Source organism: Balaenoptera borealis (assembly GCF_965194805.1).
Source record: "Balaenoptera borealis genome assembly, chromosome: 11".
NCBI lineage: Eukaryota > Metazoa > Chordata > Mammalia > Artiodactyla > Balaenopteridae > Balaenoptera > Balaenoptera borealis.
Genome location: NC_138868.1, coordinates 49,854,649 through 49,873,737, shown reverse-complemented (window position 1 = coordinate 49,873,737; position 19,089 = coordinate 49,854,649). Strand labels below are relative to the sequence as shown.

The window sequence follows — 19,089 nt, the reverse complement described above, 5'->3', positions numbered from 1 at the left end:
AGCTCATTGGCTGGGCCCGGCCAGAGCCAGAGCGTCGATGCTTGTTTCCTGGCAACGGCAGAGCGCAGGGGCGGGGTCGCCTACGGCATTCCAAGCAAGGAGTACCGCCTCTTCCCCCAGGTTCCGCCCCCTCGCATTGCAAACCCCGCCCTTCTGAAGGACTCTGGCGTGTCATAGGGGAAGACCTCTGGGGAGGCGGAGGCCCGCGGGGCGGGGGCGGAGCCTGAGGAAGAAAGGTCGAACCGGAGGGCAGAAGGAGGGACCTAAAGAGCGACGCGACTTAAAGAGGCAGGGAAAGACCGGTGGGCGGGGCTTAGGACAGAGATCCGGCTGAAAGAGAGACTAACGTGATAGGGGCGGGGTCACGGATCTTGGCGGTGCTGACAGTGGAAGAGGGGGCGTGGAAAGGGCGGAGATAACAAGAGGGTAGGCCTGAGGGGAGGAGTCGGTAGGTGGGCGGGGCCTGTGGAAAAGCAGAGCCCTAGAGAGGGTTGACCGCGAGAAGTCTAGTTCCTTTCTTGCACCATCTGCACGAACGGCTTGGATAGTACCCGGGCGATGACCGCCCCTCGTTGGCTCGCCAACACCTGCTGCCGCGTGATCCCTTGGGCACTATCGTTTTCAGTCAACCCAAGGAACATGGAGTAAGGTCCTCTTTGTCAGGCAGGATTCCAGATCAATTAAAACCAGTCTCAGCCCTCCAGGACCTCAGCTCTTATTGGTAGACAATTGCAACGTAGTGTAATTGCCATCGAGGAGCAGCACTTAGCGTGTTATGTGTGTTTAGAAGATGAGGGGAAAGAAGAGCGAAGGGGCCTAGGGAAGCCGTCCAGGAGGAGATGATGTCTGAGCAGTCTTGAGAAACAAGCAAGAGTAAGATTGAGAAATGGAAGTTTCAGATAAGGTCTGCAATTTAGTTGCAAGTATTGTATCGATGTTAATTCCCCGGTTTTTATCACTGTGCTCTAGTTATATAGATGATAACAAGGGAACATGGGTAAGGAGTTTACAAGGACTTTTATACTATTTCTGCAACTTTTCTGTAGGCCTAAAATTAGTTCAAGAGGAAAAGTATTTAAAAAGAAAAAGAAATGGAAGTTTCAGCCCAAAGGATCAGCACATAACAAGGTGAGAAAGAATGGACATGTGGGAGGTACTCTGGAAACTATAATCAGTACAGCTTGTCTGGAGCCTAGGGAACATGCAGAGGAAACACTGTGAGATGAGGCTGAAGACACAAACAGAGGTCAGGTACCAGAGAGCTTTGCAGGCCGTGTTAAGGAGTTTAGATTTTTATCCTTGGGATAATAGAGAACTATAAAGAATTTTATGATCAAATTGATAAGGCCCAAATTAGAATAGGAAGGATGTAGAGAAATGGATATGTGGTTATTAGGTCACCAGGGCTTGATGACTGGATGAATATGAAAGGAAAATAAGAGGAAGGATTAAAAACTGATGCTTAGTTTATAGAAGTCAAACACAGGCAAAACTAAACTACAGGATTGAGAGCCAGGATAGTGATTACCCTTGGAAAAGCGTTGACTGGAAGAGGACAGAGTGGGGCTCTTGAAGTGAGTGCTGGTTCATGACTGTGTTCACTTTGTGAAATTCATCAAGCTGTGTACTTAGGAAATATGTACGTTTCTATATGTATGTTCTGGTTACTATGCTGTGTAACAAATCATCCCAAACTTAATAGTGTAAAAAAAACAGCCATTTTTTTATGCTCACAGATTCTGGGAATTTGAACAAGACGTGGCAGGAATAGGGCTTTTCTCTGTTCCCTGATGTCTGGGACCTCATCTAGAAAGTTCAAACGTGTGGGGGGTGACTTGAGGCTGGTGGCTGGAATCATCTGGAGGCTTCTTCACTCACATGTCTGATGCTTGAGTTGGGACTGTCAAACAAAGTACAGACACCTGACTGCTTCTGCAGCTTGGGCTTCTCACAACGTGGCAGCTAGGTTCCAAGAGGGAGCATCCTGAGAGGGAGCTTCCAGACAGTGAGTGTTCAAAGAAAACCAGAAGGAAGCTGCATGGACTTTTATGAGCTGGTCTCAGAAGTCACACAACATCATTCCTGCTATACTCTATTCACTGAACAGCCACAAGGAAGGAGCATCAAAGAATTTGTGACTATTTTTTAAAACTGCCACAATGTTATACAATAGTAATAATAATAAATACTGGGGCTAGGTATTTTGGCTGATAGGCCAGAGATAGGGATTATAAGAGAAAGAGCAGGTGGGGGAAGAAAATGAGCTCAATTATGGAGCCAATGGGCTGAAGGTGACTGTGGAATATCTGATTGGGGACATCCAGACAGCAATTAGTGGTATAGATAGGTCTGGAGCTCAAAGAGAGTTCTTGAGAGACATTAGATGCAAAAGGAGATCCTGTGGGTGACCAAGATTGACCAGAGAGAGTTGGGAGAATGGAAAGAGAGGAAGGCCTAGGACAGAGTCCGAAAAAACACCAGAACAGGAGGGGTGGACACAGGGGCTTATGAAAGAGACTAAGAAGAAATAAGCAGAAAACCAAGACATTATGGTATCAATAGAAGCCATGGGAAAAGAGGATTTCAAAAAAATAAAATAAAATGTTGGAAACTATAGATGTTCCTTCCAAGAAACTCTCTGAAAACACAAATCTAGCCATATCACTTAACTGTGCAAAACATTTCATGAGTTCTTCATTGCATTTAGATAAAATCCTAGCTGTATAACATGACTGACAAAGCTCTCCCTGAGCTGTCCTCTGTCCACCATTCAGCCTCATCTTTTACCACTAGTCTCTCAGGTTCACTACAAAAACCAAGTGATGTTCCCCCAGTCACCCATGCTTTTTGAAATCTCTATGCCTTTGCATACTCTATACACTTTGCCTGAGTGATCTTCACTCTTCCACCTTATACTTGACTAACTCCTATTCATCCTACAGAACCCAGTCTCAATTAGGACCCTTTCTATGTACTGTAACAACCCTCTGTGTACCCACCTAACAGAGTACCCATCAGACTGATGTGTAATTGCCTATCTACGTGATTCTTCCCCTCTACCAGACTGTGAGTTTCTGGAGGGCAAGGAATGTGTTTCATTCATCTTTTATCCCCAATACTTAGCACAATATTGGCCTGGCACATAGCAGGTGTTCTGGTTATGACTTGTTGACTGAGAAAGATGATAGTAGTGAAAGGGACATCAAGTTGAGGGAGAATTTTTAGGATTTTTTTGTTTGTTCTGGTATGGGAGGTTTAAGCATGTTCACAGAAAGGAAAAACTGAAAGAGGTTGAGGATCTAGAAAACACATGAAATAACGGGTGAGATCAGGCATGAGAGGTAACAAGAAGGGAATGAGGGCAAATATGCCACAGGATGGCCCCCATCACACTCATCCAGCAGGAAGGAAGTAGATAGGGTGCAGGTAATGGAAACAGAGCTCTTATGTGATGTGACAGGCATTCTTTGTCCCTGGAGACTAGTTCAGCACCTGACACAAATGAGCCATTCAGTGAATAGTTGTTCAATGAATAAAAAATGAGGTGCGAGCAGGGAACTTGCACAGGGTAAAACAGAATGAATTTCTGAGCCTACACTGGCACGCAGGTCTCCTGAGTAGAGGGCCCCTGTGTAGTTCAACCTTGAGGAAGGCGGAGGGAGACGAGGCGTAGCCTTAACGTCTGAGGCATGCACCTCCACCATCTCCAGGGACCCCATTAGAGATGTTTAGTCGGGCAGGTGTAAGCCCAGGCGCTAGGAGACGGGGCGGAGCGCTGGAGCCACACTGCCTCCACCCCTTCAGTAGCAGCTGGCCCTGGTTGTGTTGCTAAGAGCTTCAGAAGCCAAAGACGGAGGAATCGCAGCTGGAGACCAAAGGCAGCTTGGCACTACCCCCACCTCCTGAAGCCACCTGCAGACAGAGGCCCTGGATATCTTACACCCAGGCACCAGGCCACAGAACCATGAGCCAGGACAGCAAAGTGAAGATGACAGAGTCCAGCGGTTCTGCCCCACCCGAGGCCAGGTGAGAGATCCTGGTCCCCTGTGTAAGATCTGTCTGCCTCACTAGATGCAGCCTGGTCCTTCTTTGCTGCTCCCAGTCACAACCGCAGCACTGAACGGTGAATAAGTGAAGCACAACTTCCCCTCTTGCCCACAGGAAGTGGCTGCCGGTCCTGGACCCATCTGGGGATTACTACTACTGGTGGCTGAACACTATGGCCTTCCCAGTAATGTATAACCTCATCATCATCGTGTGCAGGTTTGGCGCTATGGGAAGGGCCTTAAGCAGAGACCAGGGCTAAAGAGTGAGGCCCAGGAGAGGGACGGGTCCCTTGCACGGGGCTGGTGTAGGGGCGGCGTCCATACGAGAGCCCAGCGCTTAATGCTCAGCGGCTGCGGGAGAACACCTAGCACACAGAGGGCGCCCTGAAGCCACTCCTTTCTGTCCCTGCCACGCAGAGCCTGCTTCCCCGACTTGCAGCGCTATTATCTGGCAGCCTGGTTAGTACTGGACTGCACGAGTGACCTGCTCTACCTACTGGACATCGTGGTGCGCTTTCACACGGGTCAGTGAGTCTCAGGACTGACGTTTTTTTCCATGTTCCCTTCCTAAAGAGAGCCTCTTAGTAACAAGAAAGTGAGTCCCTCCCTGACAGCCCTTTCACATGCCTCTATGTTTACGGTATCCCTGTGCTCACCCCAGAAACCCTGGAGCAGGGTTAAGCCGGGCCCCACCCTGTCCCCGGTAACTGTCTCCCTGGCCTGCCCTGGCCTGCCCACCCTCAACCTCATTTCTGGAGCAGGCGGGTGCCCTGACTCCACCCCATATCTGACACCACCCACGGCGGCCCCCACTCCCCCCACCAGGATTCTTGGAACAGGGCATACTGGTGGTGGACAAGGGTAGGATCTCGAGTCGCTACGTTCGCACCTGGAGCTTCTTCTTGGACCTGGTTTCCCTGTTACCCACGGAAGTGGCCTACGTGAGTCTGGGTCCGCACACACCCACGCTGAGGCTGAACCGCTTTCTGCGGGTGCCCCGCCTCTTTGAGGCCTTTGACCGCATGGAGACCCGCACAGTTTACCCGAATGCCTTCCGCATCGCCAAGCTGCTGCTTTACGTTTTTGTTGTCATCCACTGGAACAGCTGCCTATACTTTGCCCTGTCCCGGTACCTGGGCTTCGGGCGTGACGCCTGGGTGTACCCCGACCCCGCGCAGCCTGGCTTTGAGCAGCTGCGGCGCCAGTACCTCTATAGCTTTTACTTCTCCACGCTGATCCTGACCACCGTGGGCGATACGCCGCTGCCAGACCGTGAGGAGGAGTACCTCTTCATGGTAGGAGACTTCCTACTGGCCGTCATGGGTTTCGCCACCATCATGGGTAGCATGAGCTCTGTCATCTACAACATGAACACTGCAGATGCAGCCTTCTACCCAGACCACGCCCTGGTGAAGAAATACATGAAGCTGCATCACGTCAACCGCAGGCTGGAGCGGCGAGTCATTGACTGGTGAGGATGCTGGGGTTCCAGACCAGGACAGCGAGAGGTGTACTGGATAGAATCTGAGGAGGGTGGCTGGGTTCTTATCGCCTGGTGGGTCAGGCAGGGCATTCAGGATGTGGCTCATTGGAGGGTTCACTGCGTGGGACTTGGAAAAGAATTTCCTCCACTAATTGGATATGGACTTAGAGCGAGGTGTTGGGTAAAAGATTGACAGGGAGAGGAATTCATACACAAGGAAGGATAACCCAGAACCCAGAGAATGGGAACTGCCATCACCTGGTAGGACTCAGAAGGTCCTGGAAGAGGTAAGAGGGAAAAGCAATACTCCTCAGGGGATGGCCACCAACAAGATGGTTGACTATGTCGTGGAGTCCATACTGTAGGCTGAACAAAGGGAAGTGTCACCAAGTTGGGGACCTAGAGCAGAGGATCGCTAAAGAAGATGGGGCTTGGTGACTGAAGTAGATATCGGTGATACGGTACAAGACATCACTGAATGGTGGGTGAGTAGAGCCTGACAAGAGCTAAAGGGTATCCTAGTCACTCTTCACTGGTGGAGGCTTCCAGGCCCTGGGTGAGGGAGAAGCTGTCAAAACATATCTCTGACCAGCAGATAGTGCATTAAAGATGTTTATCAACCAACTGTCAAGTATTCCCATGACCCCTGTGAGAACTCAGTGTGGTTGGGTTCTGGGCTGAGGCTGAGCTGAGAGCCCTGATGGAAGACGTAGAGGGAGGCATGTAGCGGGCTGGTGAGGACTGATGATGTACCTTGCCCCCAGGTACCAGCACCTGCAGATCAATAAGAAGATGACCAATGAGGTAGCCATCTTACAACACTTGCCCGAGCAGTTGCGGGCAGAAGTGGCCGTGTCTGTACACCTGCCTACTCTGAGCCGGGTGCAGATCTTCCAGAACTGTGAGGCCAGCCTGCTGGAGGAGCTGGTGCTGAAGCTGCAGCCCCAGACCTACTCACCAGGTGAATATGTCTGCCGCAAGGGGGACATCGGCCGAGAGATGTACATCATCCGAGAGGGTCAGCTGGCTGTGGTAGCCGATGACGGTGTCACTCAGTATGCTGTGCTTGGTGCAGGGCTCTACTTTGGGGAGATCAGCATCATCAACATCAAAGGTGGGTACGCCATCATTCGTTCCGGAGACAGGGCTAGGGGAGGGAAATGGGGACAGCAGAACCCCGTGCTGAGACCAGGTGGTACTTCAGAGCCTACAGATTAAGGACAGCTGGCCCTTGCCTGAGTCACTAGAGGGCTCAAGAGAGAAGCAGGACAAGGAGGGTCTGTTCCCTGAGAAGAGGCTGAACCAAGGTCAATGAGCAGGGTGGGTCCTTGGAAGACAGAGTAGACCTGCTCTGTGGATAGCCACCCAAGGCACCAACAGATCAGTGGAAAGTGCAGAGATAATAACAATCAATAATAATAATAATAATGGCTAATATTTATTGCATGCTTACTACATGCCTTGTTCAAAGTTCTCCACATGTACCAACTCATCAAATTCTCACAGCAGCTCTATAAAGTAGGTACTATTATCCCCATTTTAAAGGTAAGGAAATTAGAGCACAGAGAGTTTGGGGAACTTGTCCAAGGTCACACAGGTAATAAGTATACACTCCTGGGATCAGTACAAGAAACAAATTTCTCATAGCCAAGTGGAAAGGAAGGTAGAAGGAAGGAATTCCTATTTACTGCATCAACTCCAGTCCAGGCCAGGTACTGCACACTGGCTCATTTGTTCCTCTTATCAGCCTGTGCAGTAGGAGTTGTTATACCTAATCACAGATAAAGACACTGAGGCCACAGGAGATGGGAAAGACTAAAAAGGGGGTGAGAGCACTGGATGTGCTCTCAGTCTGGGGATCCCACTCTCCAGTTGTCCTAAATGCCTCACATCTTCCTCCAAGGACCCCCTCAAGACCCACATCTTGTATGTAGTTGGCCACTGTTTACATGACTTTGGACAAGTCACTTCCCTCTTTTAGGCCTCAGTCTCCTCACCTACACGAGAGGGATGATATTAAAAACCCAGAGAGTTGGGCTTCCCTGGTGGCGCAGTGGTTGAGAATCTGCCTGCCAATGCAGGGGACACGGGTTCGAGCCCTGGTCTGGGAAGATCCCACATGCCGCGGAGCAACTGGGCCCGTGAGCCATAATTACTGAGCCTGCGCGTCTGGAGCCTGTGCTCCGCAACAAGAGAGGCCGCGATAGTGAGAGGCCCGCGCACCGCGATGAAGAGCGGCCCCCACTTGCTGCAACTAGAGAAAGCCCTCGCACAGAAACGAAGACCCAACACAGCCAAAAATAAAATAAATAAATAAAAATTAAGTGAAACTCTTTATTAAAAAAAAAAAAAAGGAAGGCATTTCTTTAAAAAAAAAAAACCAAAAAAAACAACCCAGAGAGTTATTTGGGAGGATTAAATGAGCTATGAGTGGGGCACTCAGTGCAATGCCTGGCGCATAGCAAGAGTTCAACAAACGGTAGTTCCCTTGCCCCTAATAAGGTCCTTCTACCTCTGAGACGTTGCAGCATTCAGACGAACCTACCTTCCCACCCACCACCCACCAATATCTTTCTAAAATGCAGATGACACCATACAGTTCTCCTGCTTAAAATATTTCAATAGTTTCTCACTGTCCTCAACATAAGGTCTGGACTCCTTGCCAGGGCTACGAGACCAGCATGACCTGGCTCTCTCCATCTCTCCTACTCTCCTCACACCCTGACCTTCAGCCTCCCTGGACGGCTTACTGTATTCTGTAACCACCTAACCCTTTCCTAAGTCCATCCCTCCGCTCACGTTCCTCCCTCTGCCTAGCTGCCCTCCCCACCCGCTCCCCTAGTTACCTCCTACTCAGTCCAGGCATCAGTTCCTCCGGGCTTCCCTAAATTCTCTGCCTTACAGCTTGTCAGGGGCTCTTTGCCTGTCTTCCCACAGTACCAGATGCACATCTACGCTGCATTGGCTGTACTGTTACATAACTATCCCCTTAAATGTCTAAGTCCTCTAGACTGTGAACTCTTGGAGGCAGGTCACTGATACCCACCCAGCACAGGGCCCAGTCCCTACCCACTACTTTACTGGATGAAAGAATTAATGAGGCAGGAAGAGAGGCTCAGAAGCACAAACGTGGAGGTGGGGGTCCTGGTTCAGGAGGGAAATGCCCCCTCACGTCCACCCTGACTATCCTCCCACATGTCTGCCCGTGGCCACAGGGAACATGTCTGGGAACCGCCGTACAGCCAACATCAAGAGTCTAGGTTATTCGGATCTGTTCTGCCTGAGCAAGGAGGACCTGCAGGATGTGTTGAGCGAGTATCCACAGGCCCAGGCCGTCATGGAGGAAAAGGGCCGTGAGATCCTTCTCAAAATGAACAAGTTGGACGTAAATGCCGAGGCAGCTGAGATCGCCCTACAGGAGGCCACGGAGGCCCGGCTGCGAGGCCTCGACCAGCAACTCGATGATCTGCAGACCAAGTTCGCGCGACTCCTGGCTGAGCTGGAGTCCAGTGCACTCAAGATCGCCTATCGCGTCGAGCGGCTGGAGTGGCAGACTCGGGAGTGGCCAATGCCTGAGGAACTGGCCGAGGCCGACGATGAGGGCGAACCTGGGGAGGGAACATCCAAGGATGCAGAGGGCAGAGCTGGCCAGGAGGGACCCCCAAGCCCAGAGTGACCCCGTGGCTATTCCCCAGACCCCCACCACCAAGTGCATCCAGAGTTGCAGGAAAGCCTGCCTGCAGAAACTCTGCCATCCTGTCTGCTAGGTTACAGAGATGGGAGTGAATTGGGTACGTAGATGCACCACCTAGAGATGCAGGAGTATAGCACACATTTATCCCCTGCTCACCCAGCACACACACACACATGCACACACACACACCTATTTGCATATATCTACACTGGCCGTGAGACTGTGAAATCCATATAAAATGCTCTGGAGTTCCCCTTCTCAGAGCACACGTGCTTTCTCACATACATATGTCTTATACCCACATCATATATGCACATTCAGTCACGCACCTCATAAACACACATATACTGAGAATCACACATCAGTACACACAGATGCCTTCCACAGGTTTGCACACACTTGTAAACACACAAAAGTACTCCCATAACCCTCTTGTTCCAAGATATCTTTTAAATGCCCCTCCATATGGGAGGTTCACAAGTGTACCCTGCAAGTAGCACTTCAATAAATATTTGCTTCCTCACTAAGCATTTATGGGGCTGATGGGAAAAAGCAAAGCCAATATGGTCCAGGATGAATTCTGTCTGAATTCTCGGTTACAGGGGCAAGGGGCACAGGCTGTGTAGAGTTGGTGGGTTGGATTCAAAGAGGCAGGAGTACCTGAAGAATCAAGAAGCACTGAGCCAAGGCAAAGCAGGCTTATGTGTCACACTGCTGTAAGTGTGCACATGTTCTCATAGACACATTCACATATACACACTGACCATTGCATCTCACAGCAGAGTTTGTGTCCTCAACCTCGTGAGCTCTGAAGGGTTTGATCTAGCTTAGTAAGCCAGAGGAAATACCTCTGCTCCTTTTTCCTTCCTTTGGTTCAGCCCTGGAACCTGAGGCCAGGGCTACCTTGCTCTCGGGACTGATTCCAAGGGGAGAATAGTTCCCAGGACTACTCAGCTGGCCCTGTCCTACCATGCTGGTTCTCAGAGCTGGCCTTTGTCCTGTCAGAAACCCAGCCCTCCTTCTCTATACATTCCAAGATATAGGGTGGAGAATAGAGACTAGGTGGGGTGGAATATCATGACTGGGGACAACTGGAGATGAGTGTTTGGGGAGTTTTGGAGAAACTTTTACATACTTAGAAGAAGGTCTGCACGTTTGGGGCAGAAGAGGTGTTATAGGGTCTGTGGGGCAGAGTCAGGTGTCATCTCTGAATCAGATTCACCCTTGCCACAACTCTAGCTCCTCCAAGGCCTGGCAAGTCTTTGGGTGTGGGCTGTGCCAGGTGGTATTTTAAAATGTGCCTGGAATTTAATTTATCAACATCAAACTGATAAATTTATATTACACTGACTGAGTGATGACACACTCAGAGATCAATGCCATTGAAAGAAGAATTTATCACTTACAGTCCTCAACAGGAGGTGGCACACTGTGTCATGCAGGGCCACATGGGGAAGCACCAGCGTTGGTCAGGAGGCAGAAGGAACAAGAAGAAAACATGGGTAAAAGAGCCTTTATTTCTATAGTGGTAGCAAGTTTTTAGGTGGGGACATCGCCTATTAGGTAGGAAGCAAAACACAGTTTGGGGTCTTGTGGTTGAAGTGTTTGTAATATGATTTTCAAGCATCCATGAAAGTCAGATCACAGGGGAGACGTAAACAACTTTGGTCATTAATTTTCTCGTGATTTCAAGATGTTGAATCATCAGTTACAGAATATCAAGAATGATTATTACAGGTAGTACAAAAGAATGTAGGGTAGGGCCCCCAGTGCTGTGAGGGCAGGATGTGTAGGGAGCATCTGCTAATGTGTTGTCATGGAGACATTCCCCAGAGCTGTTGGGGTCCTCTAAGCTGATCAACCTTTTAGATATGATGCAGGACTCAGACATGAAGGACTTGAAACAAAACTTTTTCAAATAGCCATAGAAACTGAGGCTGTGGCTGGAGCCAGGGTGTCAAGAGAGATTATGAGGGCCATTGCACATTAAAATGTGTGGTTTTTAAAATGTGTGGTTATTTTTTGATAGCCTCCTCACAAATTATGAGATCCATTGGATTGTCACTGTCTGTCTTGATTATCACTGTATCCTCAGAGCCAAAACTGTGCCTGGCATATGGTAGGTACCTAAATATATATTTGGCAACCAAAGAGATGGGAGTCGAAGCAGGTAAAGGCCCAACATTGGAGGAAGACGTGTGCCAATTTCTCAAGAGGTTTTCCTACCATCTCTACCTTCAAATCATGTTGAGCTAGAATGGGTGGGTATGTAATGAAGGCCTTTTTAGTGGTTCCTGATGGATTTGGGGTGCTGAGAATAAGCTTTTCATTGATAAGGTGCACACCTGTCCCAAGAGAAGACTCTCTTAGAACAGGTGGCCCTGCCACCCCGTAGAATCCTGGTCTACAGCACCAAGAGGGTAATAACTGGCCATCTTGCCTATCTTGGATGCAGAAACAAAATTCTTCTGGAGTCAGCTGTGCATCTTGCTCTGCCTCTGCTTTTCCAGGATGAGGAGATCAAATTCCTCCTGGTAGAGCCACCACACCACAAGACATCTTGAATATCAGCAATACCATGCTGGGGTCCTCTAGTTGTGGAGTGACTTCTGTGTGGAAGACAATGTTTTGACAACTTGGGATCAAGCTGCATAGAGTTGAGTCAGGATGGGCAGAAGAGAACACAATTTTAAGTTCCTGGAATCACAACAACAAAACAACAACAAAAATAATGTTTTAGCCCAAAGAATATTATTTACTGTGTGTCAATTGCTAGGCTAAGTACTTATATATGTGGCAAGAAACTTCACTGAGATATTCATTTGGGTTTTGTTCATTTTATCCCTCCTCTCATCATAAGAAAGTACCTAAATCTTTGTATCCCCTTGACTTAAAGCTTTTTGAATTGCAGCATCAAAACTAGAAATTTCCAAAATGGGAAAAGAATTTGAAAAAGAATAGGTACATGAATATGTATAACTGAATCACTTTCCTGTACACCTGAAACTAATACAGCATTGTTAATCTACTATACTCCAATATAAAATAAAAAGTTAAAAGCATATATAAATTTTCAGAAACTCTCTGCCTTAGCTTTTGTTTGTGAAAATCAGAGCTCCGAGGTTTTCACAAAAAATTAACCTAGGGGTGAATTGTGCCCGATTGTCTGCGAGGACTGAGAATTGAGGAAGCCAAAGCTTATGGACTTCTGAGGAAGGAGATTCCCCAAGACTAAGAAAAGGAATGGGATTCTTCAGCACTTTATTAGTTTTCTTATGCTGCTGTAACATATTGCCCCAAATTTAGCAGCTTTAAACAGCACCCATTTATTATCTCACAGTTCTGGAGAAGTAACACCAGAGGGCAAAGACAATGGAAGTCAAAATTCTACCTATCACAGGGTTTCTGGGAAGGAAAGCAGCCTGGACCCCACTTTCACCCCAGGCCCAGAATAGGGAACACTAAGAATTGAGTCTTTGGAAACTGGAGAGTGATCACCTTGCCCCAGCTCACACTGGAGCCTCAGATCAGCACCCTTAGGGGGAGACAGGCTTGAGCGAGGTGCATACCTTCATAACCAACATGGTCTGACTGCCAGAGGCCCTCCCCCTCTCCAGCTATTCTGTCCAACATAAAACTCCCAGGGACTTTTATAAGACCCTAAATTTGGAGGAAGAGAGAATGGAAAGAAAGTCACAAAACACAAGTGAGATTAAATCTTCTGTAAGGTAGGTGGTTAAACACTTAGATGAGAATTGTCTGATTTAGAGAATCAAGGAAATGTCCAATTTTTTAACACACTGTTATGGAATCACTTATAACTGCTCTATATAAATTATCTCATTTGGAAATTTAAATTAGCAATATTAGGAAATTTAACTGATTTTATGCTCATTTTTCCCAATCAGGAAACAAGCCCATGGAGCAACTAAAAATATTACATATGATTTATTATAAAGCTATTTTATGCCAGGTCCTGGGCTAAGTGCATTGTCTCAATTAATCTTTACAACTATGAGAAAGATGCTCTTATTTCCCCGTTTTGAAATGAGGAAACCAAGGATCTGGGAGATTAGATAACTTGCCCAGTATCACAGGGCCCCTAAGTCACATGGAAAGAAACCGAGGTCTGTCTTACTGTTTCTTTTAGGGAGATAAGAAAAGGGACTACCTTAGCTTGAGGTCAAGGCCAGGCAAGCTCCTTCTTTTCTTGAGAATGACTGTTGCAAGCTGTAATGGTGGTAACAAGTAGTAACCAGAGGAGAAGGAGCCAGTGGTGCAGAGCAAAACCTGTGAATCACCAGTAAGCCTGCCCAGTGTGCTGAAGTGTGATCTCAGGGCTACTGCCAAAGACAACGGACCACCCACTGCTCTGGAGAAGAGCTGCCAAGTCCAGCTCTCTGCCCTCACACATGCAGCTGTGGGAGGAGGGCAGGTGTGGGGGAGTCACCGCCAGATTTCTACAGGGGTGTCAAAACTGTTCAAGGCCCCTCCTGCTGAGAGCCCAGCTGCTTCTGGCTTACCTCTTCTCCCTCCCGCAGGATCTAGGGCCTCACCCACTTCCCTCCTTGGGTCACTAACCTCAGGACACCTTGGCCTGGCTAAGATTTGAGATATACACTCCTCCTCAGTGTTCCCAGTTAGCTATTCCCCCCACAGAAGCTTCTTTGGCCCATCGTACTTCACCTTTTCCTTTCTGACAGTTTGGTTGCTAGCCCCAAAGAGAGATAGAAATAAAGTATCAAGCTTGGGAGGAAATCCCATTCATAGCGAGACAGGCCATCCAGCCCAGGGAAGATCTGGTGCAGACACTAGGAGCCAGGAGCAGGAGGCAAGGTCGGTGGATTCTAGCTTGGGGCTGAAGCAAGGGTTTGGCTTGACGCTTGGATCAGAAATGGATGGGCAAGCTGGACTGGAGATGGGGTCAGGGCATGGCCCAAGTCAGGGCAGGTATTAGGCTGGCCTAAAAGCACAACAGATAAGAAAGAGTTTGGAGCCAATCATGTGCTTGTAGGCCAGTCAGAGTCAGATTTTAGTTCTGAAACATTGCTTACTGGCTGGGGGACTCTTCACCTCCTACAAAATCGTTCAAGGTTGTTGAAAGCAGTGCTTGGGGAATTAAAATATAAATGAGATAAGAAATGTAAACTGTCTACCAGTGCCTGACAGATAGCAAATGCTTAATAATGAATAATAGCTATGACCATTACTCCTATCCCTCTAGCAGCTTATGCCTTTGAGGACCCTGAGGAGCACGGGTTGTGCAGCCCTGCTTGGCCCTGGGCCTTGGGGCTGTGCTGGCAATGCCAGGTCTGGCCAGCAGAGGGCGCAGGGCTCTCCTTTCCTCCCTTCCTTCCAGCTCCCTCCCAGGCCTTCGGATTGCATTGCCTTGCAAAGCTGGGAGAATTCCCCAGGGAGAAATGGAATCTTAGAGGCAGAATCGGGGTCTCGACTGGTTTATGAAAAAACTTATTCAGATGTTTTAACAAACACTAAAATGCAGCAGTGGTGATGCTGAGAGACATTAGCTGTGCCAAATCAGAGCCCAAGGCACCTGGTGGGGTCTACACTATGGAATGGCTGGGATCATTCAAGACTCCCCTACCCGAGAGCTTGAAAACTCCTGTGCTTTTTATGCAGAATGCATGGGCCCTCTCTGTGTCTGGCATTGCCTTTCTGGTTTCGGTACCTTGGCCTGTTGCCCTCAGCCTTGTCCTTCACCAGTAGGTTTCACAGGGCCCCAGAGGCTCAAATGTATTCCTGGAAGCCCTCTATCCATTTGACTTCCTGGGTGAGCCTTCCTATGGCCATTTTAGCCCTCAAGTGAGGCCCTGACCTGGGGGATCCAGGCCTGTCTTGGCCTACCTGTGAGAGCCACATCTGAAGCCAAATGTAACCCTCCAGCGGGAGCCAGCCCCCAGTGCTCTCCCCAGCATAAGGCCAGCCTCTGGAGGGCTGCCCCTGGCCCTGGTTTCTTTCCTCTGGCCAACATCCCTGCCTGCTCTGGCTCCAGGCGTGTGTCTTCTCAGCCTATTCCCTCTGTGTTGAATTATGCCAAGAGAAGGGGCTTCTGTGTGGGCAGGGAGTGCGTGGGCAGGAGCTCAGCACAGAAGAATAGTGGCAAGACGGGAATAAAGACACAGACCTACTAGAGAATGGACTTGAGGATATGGGGAGGGGGAAGGGTAAGATGTGACAAAGTGAGTGAGTGGCATGGACATATATACACTACCAAACGTAAAATAGATAGCTAGTGGGAAGCAGCCGCATAGCACAGGGAGATCAGCTCGGTGCTTTGTGACCACCTGGGGGGGGGATAGGGAGGGCAGGAGGGAGGGAGATGCAAGAGGGAAGAGATATGGGAACATATGTATATGTATAACTGATTCACTTTGTTATAAAGCAGAAACTAACACACCATTGTAAAGCAATTATACTCCAATAAAGATGTTAAAAAAAAAAAAAGAATTTCTGCACATCACAGAAATGCCAAGAAAAGAAGGCCTTGAACGGGGAGGGGAAGAGGCAACCTGATCAGCCACAGGGGGAGGGGCTGAGCCCGTGGGCAAGCTGGCACCCCAAGGACTAAATGACTGGTTCCCCTCCTAGCCCTGGATCCCAGCTGCATGTGTGTCAGGGCCAGGGGTGTGGAGGCAGAGCGTGTTCATGACCCTCACACCACCGTGTGTGAGTACTGGGCTTCCCAAGGAAAGTGCTGATGTTTTGTGGACCTGCAAGCTAGTTGGAAACCGGTCCTACCTTATAAAGCGGGTTATGTGGCTGTGCATTCGGCACTGTGTGCGCCTCTCTTTCGTTCTTTCCCTTGCACGTTTACTGACATGTTGTTTAAACATTCCCCTCTTATCTCAATTGTGATATGGAATATTGAAAGAAGGATCATGTGCCCACCTCGGGCAGTAGCGTGGGTGACTGAGACTTCCCCGAGGCAAAGGGAGATTGTTCTAAGCCACAAGAGTCAAGCGAGGTGGGCCAGCACCCCCTGCAAGACACACACCACACACACACAGAGGCACCAAACACCAAAAAACTGACCGCATTGACAGGTCAAGGCCTGAGTCAGAAAGGCAGCTTCCCTGAGGACTGAACCTGGCCCTACTTCAGGACCTCATGCACTTGCTTCCTTGACCTCTTAGGTTTCTGACTTGTTCTGGAACAAGGGTCCAAGTCTCTGTCCTCTGGCATTGACTTTGCATTTCCCTCCTTGCTCTCATCTAAAATTCCCCTGTTTCCTGGCCCTAAGCAATCCCATTCTCTCCAAATGTTGGCTTAACTCTGGCATGGATGGAATTTCCTGATTTTGAGAAACGAGCTTTGACCCTCTTAGCAGTGCGTTTTCATCCCTCCTCCTCCGTCCTCTGATCATGGTATGTCCCCTTTCCCCACTGTATCTATGACTTGGTTTTTTTTCCTCTTTACAAACCATCTTCTTGAAACAGTTTATACCCACCGTCTCCTGGTCCTCACCTCCCATCACCCAACTGCACTTAGTTAGAGGGGAGAATATGAGCAAGGTACACGGATGATGAACAATATGGAAAGCACCATGAAATAATAAACAACTCAAGGTTCCTTGAGCATAAAGAAAAGATAGAAATGAGAGTAGTGTGGGGAGTGGTTTGAGAAAATGTTGGAGAAAAGGACAGACACCAGACCCTTGAAATATAGACAAGCAAAATGGCAATTACAAGACACGTAATTGTAAGAATTACTGTAATGAGAGATACAGGTGTTACAGAAGTACATGGGTTAAGAGGAACCTAACCCAGATGTGTGGGGCTAAGGAAAGCTTCTCAGAGGAGTTTCGTCCTCTGTAACTCCTTTCCCAACATCAGCAAACTGCTATATCCTCAAATTTGAACACCCTCTCAACTCCCATGTTAACTAAAACCAGCCATCCCCTAAAGATAGCATATCCTTCACAGAAAGGGGTGGCTTCTCATCCTCTCATAATCCATGTACACAGATTTGGGAATCCTCTGCCCTCACCAATGCTGCTTCTTTACTCTCAATAGACCTCTGCTCTTTGACACTTGTATGTTCATTGTGCTACCCTCTTCCCTTCCTTATTGCTGATGACCCCCAACCTTCTAAAGCCTACTTATTACTCATTTAAACTTTGTCACCTACCTCATAGTTCTGTCTTCTCCATGTCCAGCTGAGATTTTGTGGCCCATCATTTCACGCTTGTCCCTTTGTTGTCCATCCCACCCATCTGGTAAAATCTCAACTTAGGAGGAACTGAACCATCAACATTCTCCATGCTTGCATCCAACTGTCTGGGCTCTGCCGGAGAAACTGATACCACTAGAAATTCACAGTCACCAACTCTTAAGTGGGTCCTCAAAACTTTCCTGATTATCTTACTACATTCCTCAGATGTCCACTTTCCCTTTCCCATTATATACAGTTTTCTTAAACCATCTTGACTCCTAAAATTTCAGTCCTATACACACACACACATACATATACACACCACTCACTGTAAACAGACCTCCAATTTCATAGAGAAACCAGAAACTATCAGAAAACAGCTCTCCACCAAATCTAACACCTACTGTCTTAAGCTACAGATCAAGGTGCTATGATAAAAGAGAGAAAAAATTGTAGAGCCTTAAGATTGTAGTTTCTTTCTTTTTCATACAAGAGAACCAGAGGTGGCAAAATGACTTGAGCATGTAGGAGACCCAGGCCCCTTCCATCTTGTCACTCTGCCATCCCTAATGTGTGAGGGATGCACACTTCACTGCATTACTGAAAGTGGCTTATCCACATCCACAGTCAACCTGCAAGAAAAGTCAACGAGGAAGAGAGAGTTCACTCTTTTCCTTTAAGGACTTGATCTGGAAGCTGCACTTATGACTTCCATCCACAGCCACTGTCTAGAATGTAGTCATTAAGCCACACTTAGCTGCAAAAAAAAAGTCTAGGAAATATACTTGTTATCTGGTTGCCATGACATTTTCATCTATATATTTGTTATCTGGTTGCCATGACATTTTCATCTATAATTATTCTCTTCTACTAACTTCTTACAATTGAATCTGTACTCCCATCAAAAGCTAGAACCCTCCACACATGCACTGGGTTCCATACTTCCCTACCTTTTCTCAGGAACCTTGCATTAGTGTCTCCGTCTCTGTCTCTGTCTCTCTCTTGTATCTTCAGTCTTTTCTACACATTGCAGTAATTCCATCTGCCCCTAAAAATGTTCTAGTTCTTCCATCTTAAAATCTTTCATTCCACATCCCCCTCTAGTTACTACCCTCTTTCCTTTCCTTAATAACTATTCTTTAAAAAGACTTGTCTAACCAAGGGGGGAAAGTGGGGGGGGGGGGGGGGTTGCTGTGATGAACTGGGAGATTGTGATTGACATGTATACACTAATATGTATAAAATGGATAACTAATAAGAACCTGCTGTATAAAAAAATAAATAAAACAAAATTCAAAAAAAAACCCTTGTCTAAAGTCACTTGCTCCACTTTCTCCCGTGACATTCAGTGTTCAGTACATCTGATCTGTCTTCTGTCTCTAGGACCTCACCAAAATGGCTCTTTCTGTGGCCAAGGACCTCCAGGTCCCTGAATTCAGAGAACATTTCTCATCCTTGTTTTCTTGGTCCAGGAGCAGTATTCGATTCCATTCAGCATGTCTCTTTTTGCTTTCATGATGCCTTGCTCCCCTTGTTCTCCTTTCACCCCTCTATATGCTCCTTCTTGGTCTCTTTTGCAGACTGGTCTTTCTCTATCCAGCCTTTAAATAATGGTCTTTTCCAGACTTCTGACCTGGTTCCTCATTTCTCCTTATTCAACATACTCTCATTAATTCTATGGTTTATTTTACTTC

The 19,089-nt window shown here is 47.9% G+C and overlaps 1 protein-coding gene across 2 annotated transcripts; it reads left to right on the top strand.

Annotated features, from left to right (window-relative positions):
• Nucleotides 1-413: 413 nt before the first annotated feature.
• CNGA4 (cyclic nucleotide gated channel subunit alpha 4) lies at nucleotides 414-17,694 on the top strand. 2 transcript variants are annotated; one of them, XM_082340334.1, is made up of 6 exons: nucleotides 414-4,026; nucleotides 4,162-4,263; nucleotides 4,464-4,570; nucleotides 4,872-5,517; nucleotides 6,294-6,490; nucleotides 8,745-17,694. In XM_082340334.1, exons 1-6 carry the CDS (start codon nucleotides 3,965-3,967, stop codon nucleotides 9,203-9,205), a joined length of 1,575 nt encoding a protein of 524 aa, XP_082196460.1. In that variant the 5' UTR covers nucleotides 414-3,964; the 3' UTR covers nucleotides 9,206-17,694. The 2 variants fall into 2 exon arrangements, with proteins under 2 accessions (XP_082196460.1, XP_082196459.1); XM_082340333.1 differs by having other exon boundaries at nucleotides 419-4,026; nucleotides 6,294-6,643.
• Nucleotides 17,695-19,089: the final 1,395 nt, after the last annotated feature.

Coding starts and splice junctions, on each gene's coding strand:
- CNGA4 (XM_082340333.1), top strand. CDS start 3,965: ATGAGCCAGGACAGCAAAGTGAAGATGACAGAGTCCAGCGGTTCTGCC. Junction 4,264..4,463: donor CTCATCATCATCGTGTGCAG/GTTTGGCGCTAT, acceptor CCTGCCACGCAG/AGCCTGCTTCCCCGACTTGC. Junction 4,571..4,871: donor CGTGGTGCGCTTTCACACGG/GTCAGTGAGTCT, acceptor TCCCCCCACCAG/GATTCTTGGAACAGGGCATA.